The sequence below is a fragment of the Sinocyclocheilus anshuiensis genome, unplaced genomic scaffold, assembly GCF_001515605.1.
Source record: "Sinocyclocheilus anshuiensis isolate Anshui unplaced genomic scaffold, SAMN03320099.WGS_v1.1 scaffold387, whole genome shotgun sequence".
In the NCBI taxonomy this organism is placed as follows: domain Eukaryota; kingdom Metazoa; phylum Chordata; class Actinopteri; order Cypriniformes; family Cyprinidae; genus Sinocyclocheilus; species Sinocyclocheilus anshuiensis.
In genome coordinates, this window is record NW_015549624.1 from 885,429 (window position 1) to 896,248 (window position 10,820).

At 36.8% G+C, this 10,820-nt stretch overlaps 2 protein-coding genes across 7 annotated transcripts in view; one reads left to right on the plus strand and one right to left on the minus strand.

Moving 5' to 3' along the window:
* The window catches only part of LOC107659500 (calcium and integrin-binding family member 2-like), a 32,588-nt gene extending 28,298 nt beyond the window's left edge, over positions 1-4,290 (minus strand). Inside the window, exons 1-2 of the mRNA XM_016448462.1 lie at positions 4,209-4,290; positions 3,979-4,038 (exon numbers count right to left, since the gene is read on the minus strand). Of these exons, the coding sequence (XP_016303948.1) occupies positions 3,979-3,984 (6 nt within the window). The 5' untranslated portion in view covers positions 3,985-4,038; positions 4,209-4,290. The remainder of the gene's footprint in view (positions 1-3,978; positions 4,039-4,208) is intronic.
* A 781-nt stretch (positions 4,291-5,071) lies between these two features.
* LOC107659502 (isocitrate dehydrogenase [NAD] subunit alpha, mitochondrial) overlaps positions 5,072-10,820 on the plus strand; it is a 9,857-nt gene continuing 4,108 nt past the window's right edge. The window contains exons 1-7 of one of the 6 annotated variants that reach the window (XM_016448464.1): positions 5,072-5,188; positions 5,612-5,671; positions 7,473-7,505; positions 7,933-7,995; positions 9,319-9,402; positions 9,574-9,688; positions 9,774-9,961. In XM_016448464.1, the coding sequence (XP_016303950.1) occupies positions 5,162-5,188; positions 5,612-5,671; positions 7,473-7,505; positions 7,933-7,995; positions 9,319-9,402; positions 9,574-9,688; positions 9,774-9,961 (570 nt within the window). In that variant the 5' untranslated portion in view covers positions 5,072-5,161. Of the gene's footprint in view, positions 5,189-5,611; positions 5,672-7,472; positions 7,555-7,708; positions 7,821-7,932; positions 7,996-9,318; positions 9,403-9,573; positions 9,689-9,773; positions 9,962-10,820 lie in introns of those variants that run through there. The other 5 variants (XM_016448465.1, XM_016448466.1, XM_016448467.1 and 2 more) reach the window with 5 other exon arrangements.

A 10,820-nucleotide genomic window follows, 5' to 3' on the forward strand; every position in this document is an offset into this window, starting at 1 on the left:
CACACATAAAGCGAGATTAAAACTGTAATCACCGTTTGAACCTTTGGAATCATGGAGAGCCACATTTATAATCTCCCCTCAGTTGCATGAAGTATAATGCTGCATAAAGTATGATCTCACTCATTCTCCTCATATTCCAGAAACAGAATGTGCAAAGATCACCACTGTGCTTCTGAAGTCCCGCACCGGGGAGTTCGATTTGGAGTCCATTATGTTTCTCAAGCTTAGGAATTTAGGTAAGATGATACTGATTTTATTGTCTGCAGAATACATTCTCGAAATACACAAAAACACAATCTTGCATGTGTTTTTGCAGGAATTTATGATCTTGGATGTATAGGAGACTGTATAAACCTGGAGAGGCTGGACCTCTCTGGAAATAACATCACAAATCTGGGGCCTCTTTCACCTCTACGAAGACTTCTTGTTCTTAACTTGTCAGCCAACAGAATCTCTAATTTAGGTAATAGTTATTTCAATCTTAATTTAATAGTTCTAACAAAAACGAAAATTAGCTGAAAATTTCCTCACCCTCAGGCCATTCACGGTGTAGATGAGTTTGTTTCTTCAAAGCAGAGACATTTGGAGAAATTTAGCACTGCATCACTTGCTCACATAAAGCAATTGCTCTGCAGTGAATGGGTGCCGTCAGAATGAGAGTCCAAACAGCTGATAAAACATCACAATAATGGATTCCAGTCCATCAATTAACATTTTATTAAGGGAAAACTTTAACTTTACTTTAACGTTTTAACTTTAAAGTTTGCTTCTAGCCAGAATATGAGTCCATAATCCATGCATAATAATGCTTTCTCCAGTGAAAAAGTCAATCTCCTGTTGTCCTCTAACATCAAAATCCACAAACATAATTGTTTACAGCTGTTTTTTTTCACAGGAGAAAACACTATTATGGATAGAGGACTATTGAAGGTTTAAAGTAGGGCTGCACGATAAATCGCATGCGATATTTAATGCGCATCTTGTCAGAAAGCCGGTTCTGTAATCAGCGGTAAATCTCCATCACCTGCGTGCTTTCACATTGAGCAGCATTAACTACACAGAGCCGTTGTTCACTGATGAGCTGCACAAAACCACGTTCATATTCGCGCGATTTTTTGCGCAGCTCATCAGTGAACAACGGCTCTGTGTAGTTAATGCTGCTCAATGTGAAAGCCCGCAGGTGATGGAGATTTACCGCTGATTACAGAACCGGCTTTTCTGACAAGATGCGCGTTAAATATCGCATGCGATTTATCGTGCAGCCCTAGTTTAAAGTAACATCTTCATGGATATGTTTCTTACAAACATGCAGCTTTTCACTTCTCAAGATGTCAACTGATTGACTGTGGATTACTTGTGGATTATTGTGATATTTTTATCAGTTGTTTGGACTCTCATTCTGACGGCACCCATTCACTGCAGAGGAACCATTGGTGAGCAAGTGATGTAATGCTACATTTCTGTTCCAATGAATATCTTGGTATCCTGAAAATAATTTTTTTTACATTAACTATTCTTTTAATGTGATTATATATCTGTGATATTATATCTGACTTTCGGAGTTGAACATGTTTCTTCTCAGAACCTCTTTCCAGCTGTGAAGGTTTACTGAGTTTGAATGTTGCTGGCAATGTGATACCGAGGTAAGCAGCCTTTTTAGCTACTCATATTTATCTGCTTTCCTATCCACCTTTCTATGTCACACATGATGCATTGCACCTACAGTGTTGATAATCTTCATGCACTGAAGTCTTTAAAGAAGCTGGAGAGCATCAGAATGAAGGACAACACCTATAATTATACCAATCCAGGTTAGTGGTTTTCTGTTTTTTTTTTTTTGATTAAATGTTTTTGGAGCTCTAAATCTGGTCCTTAATTCTTACTAATTTATTTTGCTACAGTCTGCAAGAATTTATCATACCGGACTCTTATTCTTGAAAATTTCCCAAACATGAAAGTGTTGGATGGTGAGTTTGTAATGGAATTTTGCTAAACACATTTTTTGTTATTTCACATGCGGTTGTGCATTACATTTTATACTCAGTCTAGCAAGTTATCAAATTGTCTTTTAACGTGTCATTTCAGGTGAAAGGGTGGTGGGACGTGGAAGTGACTTATACCAACTATGCAAAGATATTGATGATACTATTAAAGGTATTTGCTGGAATTTTATTCCTGTCATTTAATAGATTTTAAGAGAAAAATTCAATGCACTTGTGTATTATTTTATGTCATGCAATTTTGTGTATATTGTAATATCACGCTTAAACGCTAAAACAACTGTAATGAAATGAAAAAATTTTTTTGCATCAAATGTTTGATTAATTAGTGCATGTTAACTTTGACAGCCCTAAAAATACACTTCCAACTGTACTAACAGTTTAGGGTTAGTACAATAAAAGTAATTATTCATTTTATTCAGCAAAAAAAGATGCATTACATTGGTCAAAAGTGACAGTAAAGACTTTTACATTGTTACAGAATATTTTATTTCAAATAAATGCGGTTGTTTTGAAATATTTATTCATGAATAAATCCTAAAAAAAAATGTATAGCAGTTTCCACAAAAATACTTAAAAGCTTTTTAACAGAGATAATTATAATAATAATAAGAAATGTTTCTTGAGCACCAAATCGGCATATTAGAATGATTTCTGAAGATTCGTATGACATCGAAGACTGGAGTTATGATGCTGGAAATTCAGCTTTGCATCACAGGAATAAATTACATTTTAAAATATATTAAAATAGATGTTATTTTAATCCAATGTTTAAAAGCACTTTTAATATTAAGTAATATATTTTATTAATAACATTATTTAATTGCTTTTTAATATTATTTTCTCTGTTTGTTTGTTTGTTTATTTATTACTTATTATTTATTTATTTGTAGCAGGCATGTATAAAAATGGCCAACTGCCTGAGTTGCCAGAGACCAAACCTTGGGTGGATGATGGTTTTTGGGAGATAAAGAGATCAAACAATGCCATAGTTGATGAAGCCTATAAACAATTCAGTGGTATGGACTAAAATCATCTTCATTCATTAATCAAAACCAAAAAGAATCAGAACATTCTTCAAACACATCAGCAGTCACATTTCCAAAGCCCTAATTTAACATCTTTTTGGTAATCATCTCAACAGATGTTCTCCATGAATGCAGGCTGCTGAACAGTCGGGCAGCCCACGTGATCTCACAAAACGAACGGACCATCAGCTTCAAGAACCAACCAAAGCAGTATGCCGTTTAAATCTGGGAATCTCTCGATCTCATTCCATAAGAATGCATATGTTTTTTTTCCACAGCTTTTTCTATGTCTTTTTAAAAGTCCATAAGCTTGACGCATCACCGGTGCCAGAAATCCAAAATGCTCCGTGTTGCCTGCAGTGTGAGGGTTTAGTTTTTGTAACTACACTTGAGTTCTTTCTGATTTTCCACCGTTTAGAGAGACCAATACTGTAGTTACCCCTAATCCGATTTGATCACTGTCTCAGGATGTTCACAATCAAGACAATTCCTCTTTGCACTCCTAACACAGTGCTGTAATTAATGTTATGCTTAAAATGCTGCTATTGTATATTTCGTAATGGTGAAGCACTTGTATTGTTTTTCAACCACTTCTGAAGCTTTCCCATGTTGCTCTTCTTGTTTACAATTTTTAGTGAATGCTTTTTGCCTTTTTATTGTATGCCTAATGTGGATGATTTTTAAATCGCTTGTTTCATACTATATTGTTTCTTTTTATTCGCTCAAGCAGCTTTTTGTTTTTGAATACATCGAAATCTTATGATATATGATCAGCTTTGCATATTTGTATTTACATTTTGTTGGATAAAGTACATTCATGCCAGAAGATGTCCTCGTGTCTGTTTATTAATCCTACAGATAATGTAAAAAAGCTGCTTATTAAAAAGTGTCGAGTGTTATGGTTAAAGTGCTAGTTTACCCCAAAAAATAAACATTCAACATTTACTCACCCACATGTTGCTCCAAACAAAGACGTTCTTTCTTCCGTTGAATATAGCAGGCAGAATGATCTGAATGGTGTAAGAATTTTCAGTTTCGACTTTTGAGTGAATACATCTAGTATTTCACAAGTAAGGTATAAAATATTGTTCTGAACACATTCAAGAAAAACAACTCCATCTTCTGGTCTTTACATGAATTGGTCTAGTCAATACAGGCAACAAATGTAAAACTTACCCACCTCGTGAATTCTTTACTTTCCTACAATTCAATCACTAAAACAAAAATGATTTCGTTTTGAACCTGGGGGGGTAAGTCACGGTGCACAATGAAAAGGTTTTTTTTTTTTTTTACGTATTTTCGTCGAAAATGTACTGTGGCATCCGGTGCAGTAGGGGGAGTTCAGCGTTCAGCATGTCTTCACAGCCGAATGCAGAGAAGTGGGCTAATAGTTGCCAAGTTTAAGAAAATCCCCCTTTTGGGAGTCTTGCATGTTGATAAGCAAATCTCAGTTGTAACTTGTTGGGAACATTTGTGAATTAATAACAAAATTAATAAAAATAAAAAACTACACCTGCATCTTCTAAACGCTGAAATCTCATAAGATAAACGCACCTTAGTAGTGCTGGAGGTCTTTTATTTATTTATTTAGAAAAGCATTGTAAAAATGTAAATAAATAAACAAATATTAAACATTTATTTCAAATAAAACAGAAGAAATTAATTAATGTATTTTAAATAAATACATAGTGATTAGGAAAATGTAATAATGTAACATAAATATCTATATAAACATATAAACAAATATAAATCTAAAAATCTAAAAATAAATAACATACATATACACACACACACACACACACACACACACACACACAGACAGACAGATAGATGGAACGGGAGGCAGACAGACAGACAGACAGACAGACAGACAGACAGATAGATAGATAGAATTTAAAAAAATTTTACATGATAGATAGAATTTACTTTTTTTTTTACATGAAAATAGCTGTCTTTTGGATGATCATATTTGGGGGTCCGTGAGATCAAAACGATTAAAAACCCTGCCGTAAGGCAACGCATAGCATCCTAGTCGTGTAGTTACAACCTGGCAACCCTAGATACTCGTAGTAGAGGATGAGACACCGTCCGAAGAGCTGCATTGAGAAGTCGCCTAAACACGATTAGCACAGGATGGCTGGAAACGCGTGGAGGTCAACGGTAATAACTACATTATATGACAAACCTCAGATCATAGCAATCTGTGCTGTGTTTTGCCAAATATGACTGTGTGGTATGAATGTAAGAATATACTTAGCTTGCGCTGAAAACGTTGAGTTACAGCGGCCCTGTACTGCATGCCCTTCACACCGGCACTTACACGTTTAACACATTTAACAGCTCTCAGTCAACTCATTTACTAGTCTTTTAACAAATATAAATGTAGTTAAGAGAATGACACGATGCGTATTAATCTCGTGAATGAATCACGCCTCAGGCGAAAGCCACAGATGTTCAACCTCTGCAGTCATCCTCACCATCCACACATTATTGCGCGTAATACCCCCAAATAGTATGCAGACTCAACCAGGAGGACAGTAAGGTCAGGTTATGAAATTTAAAACTACATTCTTGCTTTTTCAGCTCCTAAAACTTCTCGAGAGATGCGGCGTGCGGATAAGTGAGGCGAGCTCGGCTCCGGAAGTAAGACGCGCATCTCAGTTGCTAGCGCGCAACGGCTTATAGTCATTAAAGATGGCAAATCTGACATGGACATTAAAATAGTCAGGGAGAAATAGAGTTTATAAATGAGTCGAGTAAAACAGCTGATTTAAATGTGCAAGGAGAACCATTAACGCTAACTAACCAACCAATCTGGTGGATGAAGGTCACCTCGACATGTTGGCTTAGTGAACAAGAGTTGGCTGATGTAAAGACTAAACTAGACCAGAGACTTAATTTATGACTTCCATTATGGACTGAATGTTCTTCTAGACGAGGAAAAGAAACATGAATATAAGTGATAAGACATGAGAAGGTGCAGAAAAACCTTTTGTGTCATTCAGACTGCTGTTTTACCTATAACCTATGGGTTATGATGTAGTTTAGATTCATTTTACTAGTATTGGAGGGATATGAAATATAAAATAGAGGTAAATGATGGGGGAATCATTTCCACAGATATACAGTGGCTCCAAATGTGTTTGGACTCTTAAAGCCTTGCATGAAATGTATGAATGTCATTGGGGGGAAAAAAAAATAAAGAAGAAAAAGAAATACTAGATCTTTCCTCAAAACTAAATTCTTTTTCTTACCAAAGAAGTAAGAAGGTGCCTGAGGTGACAAATAAAAGGTGTTGTGATACTTACAAATGTCTAAATTTTGAACGTACATACATACATGTATGTATGTGTAAATGAAGTTAAAACCTTTTAACCCTCTTTTTGGGTTGAAAAGAGAAAAGTGTGCTGGGTCTTAGATATTTGGATATTATTGGATATTTTGTTATCTATTGCAGTGACACAGTCATATTTAAAGGGGTCATATGATGCTATTTTAAAGATCATTATTTTGTGTATTTGGTATAACAGAATATGTTGACATGCTTTAATGTTCAAAAAACACATTCTTTTTCAAATACTGTACATTATTGTAGGTCCTCTATGCCCCGCCTCTCTCAAACGCTTCATTTTCTACAAAGCCCCCTCCTTTGACAAGCGCAGTCTGCTCTGATTGGCCAGCTGACCCAGTGCATTGTGATTGGTCGAACACCACAAGCACGCATCGGAAATGTAACGCCCCTGTAGCAAAGTTCGTAAGTCGGGAAGAAGGAGGCGGGAACCGGCGGACATTTAAACAAACTTTAATAAAATAAACAAACACAAAATAGCGCGACAGCCCCTCGCGGCCGACTGTCGCGCACAAACAAAACCAAAATACAAAATAAACTCCAGGCCTGGTCCTCTCTCCTTTCACTGTTGTCACTCCTACTTTAATCCTTCCGGAGCTCCTCCGTGGGACTCGAGACCGGTGAGTGGCGCAGGTGTCGCGCATTAGCAATTACTCCACCGGCCTCGCTCCGTTCCCACGGCTCTCGGCCCCGCCCCTCTCGTCACAGCTCCTTACCATATTCACGCTTTCAAAGTAAATATCAAGACAGTTAATAATGTCGTTATTTTAACCATCAGTTCAAGCCCGAAAGGGCAACAGAGTCGCAAATCGCATCATATGACCCCGTTAAGTGTCATTCTGAATGGCGATTAATAAAAAAAAATGGCAAAGTGTCCAAATGCTTTTTTAGGCCACATATCTTGCTTCACAGTTTTATGGCACCACTCTCTCACAGTACACATTGCTTTGTGGAAAACAAAAACAAGTAATGTCCCCATCAGATCTGCTGTCTTCTTTGAGGGGTTTGTTAAAAAAAATCTTTCTCATTTGTGTGTGATCATCAGTGACCAGTAGCCTTAATGTTCTAGGCTGATTTAAACTCAACTTTTTGCAGATTTGTGAAACTACACCCCTCATTTTACACCAGGGATAAGTCCTTTCCTTTTTAATAACTCACATTTAATCACAACTAATTGGTTTGTATTTGTTTAATCTTTTGACCTCAGGATGATCCCTGGTGTAATTCACCTTGTACATGCTTGTTGCCTTAATTGCACTTTCCGCATTGTGTTCAAAAGCACTTAAAAGTTTGCATGCAGAGTTAATGGGATCATACTTAGTCTTTTAAGTCTGGCTCAGTCTAATTAACTGCTTTAGCTGCTGTGTGCTTGTTTGCAAAGAGCCACGGTGAAGATCAGCCATAGTGGCAGTCGCATTAAACACAGCGCTTTTTAAAAGCATGGTTAATTTGCTTGCATTTTAATAAATGGTTTGGGCTTTGTGTATCAGGGAGTATCAGCTTAAATTTGTCTTCCAGTGTTATTGATCTGTTATCTTTGAAATTGTCTTTGCAGGTGTCCCGTGTAATGGGAGACATAAAGACTCAGAGCCCACAGCCCAGAACCTTCTCCAGAGGCGTAAGTTCAAACCAACACGTACCATGTACCACGATATTTGTATGGTATTTTTTGCAAACACATTGAATGTAAATAGTGTGGTACACAAATATGTGACCCTGGACCACAAAACCAGTCATAAGGGTCAATTTCCCGAAATTGAGATTTATACATCATCTGAAAGCTGAATAAATAAGCTTTCCATTGATGTATGGTTTGTTAGGATAGGACAATATTTCGCAGAGATACAACTATTTGAAAATCTGGAATCTGAGGGTGCAAAAAAATCTAAATACTGAGAAAATCACCTTTAAAGTTGTTCAAATGAAGTTCTTAGCAATACATATTTCTAATCAAAAATTAAGTTTTGAAATATTTAAGGTAGGAAATTTACAAAATATCTTCATGGAACATTATCTTTACTTAATATCCTATTTTTGGCATAAAAGAAAAATAGATAATTTTGACCCATACAATGTTTTTTTTGGCTATTGCTAAAAATATACCCAAGCGACTTAAGACTGGTTTTGTGGTCCAGGGTCACATATGGTAAAAATTTAGTACCATGGTCAATATGAAAGTAGTTTGTGGTCCAGTTTGGTTCATTTATAATGTACAGTTTGGTTCATTTGTAAAGCTTAGCTTTTACATCACTTGTCCCAAACCATTTTTTAAATGTTTTAATATGTTACAAATATTAGGAACATGGAATACAGTGACCTTAAATGTGAAAATATGCAGTTTGACAGGTAAAACTGATTAAAGTGTAAATAAAAACAAAAGATTTTTATGTTTAAAAAAATGTCAAAAAAAAAATCTTCTTTTCTTCAAATCCCATTTTTATAGTAGTTTTATGTGTTTAAGCCATACACTATATTGTTGGGGAAAAAAAGGTTTGGTACATAAAAGGTCAGTTTTAGTTGCCTGAAAGGCAAGCACTTGGAAGAGCTTAATGTCCAGCCTTGGGTATAAAGCTTCAATCACAAAATAAGTCTTAAGCATTAATTTTGCTGCCTGCAGAAACTATGTAGTTGTGCCAGTTGAGTAGTTACTTCAGTCAAGATTGTTCACCTGAAGGCGTTGGTTTTTTGGCACTAGTAAAAGCAGAATGAGTCAGACCTACTCAAAACAAACAGCAAAACTTGAAATGGATGCCTTTGTTGTCCTTGCTATTCTGGAGACGTTAGTTATAGCAGCCAGCAGTGTTCAAACTTCATGACCTTTTGTATTAAAATCCTCAAATTCCTTGTCTAAACTTTATGTAGAAAGCCTCAGATTGCCAGATTGTGATACTTGTGATCCATTTCCAGATTCAGTCTTGTTTTCTGTGCTTTATTTGGACAGATTCAAACTGTAACGTTAATTCCTGGAGATGGAATCGGTCCAGAGATCTCCACTGCAGTAATGAAGATATTTGAAGCAGCTAAGGTAAGTATCTGTTGTTTTACTCTTCGGGAATGCAGCACAGGCTGCAAGTTCCAACAAGTGCATTATCCAGGTTTTCTGCATGTCAGGTTTAAAACTGAGCTACGGTTATATTTTTTTTAACCCTTTTGTGCTCTATTTTAAATCTTAGTTGTGAACTTTTTCCTCACCCAGGCCCCTATTCAATGGGAAGAGAGAAACGTCACCGCCATCAAAGGACCTGGAGGCAGGTGGATGATCCCTCCTGAGGCCAAAGAGTCGATGGACAAAAACAAAATTGGATTAAAAGGTAAATATGCTGACTGTGTATCATATTAGGCAAATTTTCATAGTATATAGGAAACTTACATGATCAAAATTGAATTATATTACAGGACCACTGAAAACACCAATTGCTGCTGGACACCCGTCCATGAACCTGCTGCTAAGGAAGACCTTTGACCTGTATGCTAATGTGCGTCCTTGTGTGTCAATCGAGGGCTATAAGACGCCTTACACTGATGTGGATCTTGTCACCATCAGAGAAAACACGGAAGGAGAGTACAGTGGGATTGAACATTTGGTAAGTATGAGTGCTCACCTGTCTTTTAAACTATTTACCCAGTAACCCAACCAAACCAGGGCTAGTTGCTCTCATTCTTTTGATTTCTACTTCAGAGATCTGCATTTGCAGGAAAAAGTATGTGAACCCATTGGATTTAATGGATTTCTACATCAATTGGTCATCAAATTGGATCTGACTTTATAAATAAGTCCTTTTTTTTTTGTGTTAAATTGGACCATTCATCATTAAAAACTAGTTTAGTATTCTTAATGCCAAAGCATCTCAGTTAGTCTGACATCAGGATTTATGGGGTTCACATACTTTTGTCCCGCAACTGCATTTAGACCTTTAGTTCCAGTGTAGCACAATAGGATGTCATTTGACTTTTGGAGCCCTCAGCAGCTGATTGTCTTCATCACAAATGTCAAAGGTCGTGTTATTGTCATCTAATGCTGTCTTAACCAGTTTCTCATGCAGCGCTAGCGGGAATTCAGTGGCACAGCTCATATTTCAGTGCTGTTTATTCTTTAGGTAGGTGCCACTCGGCTGCTGTAAATCAGTTGTCTCTGGTCCCAGTCCATAGTGTGTCCAAGCGTCATGTGAAATGACCTTCGGGTCGTCACATTCCATTCATGCGATCTTCCCTTTGTCTGTTCACGTTATGAACTTGTACACTACGGTTCAAGAGTTTGGGGTCAGTGAGATTTTTTTGGGGGTCTGGGGGAGGGGCGATTAATACTTTTATTCAGCAAGGATGCATTCAATTGATTAAAAGTGACAGTAAAGACGTATAATGTAGGCTTGCCACGATAGATGGTGTTGACGGTGATACCGGTGTTAAGCCGCAACACCGGTTACATCACTTGCCCACCGAGGA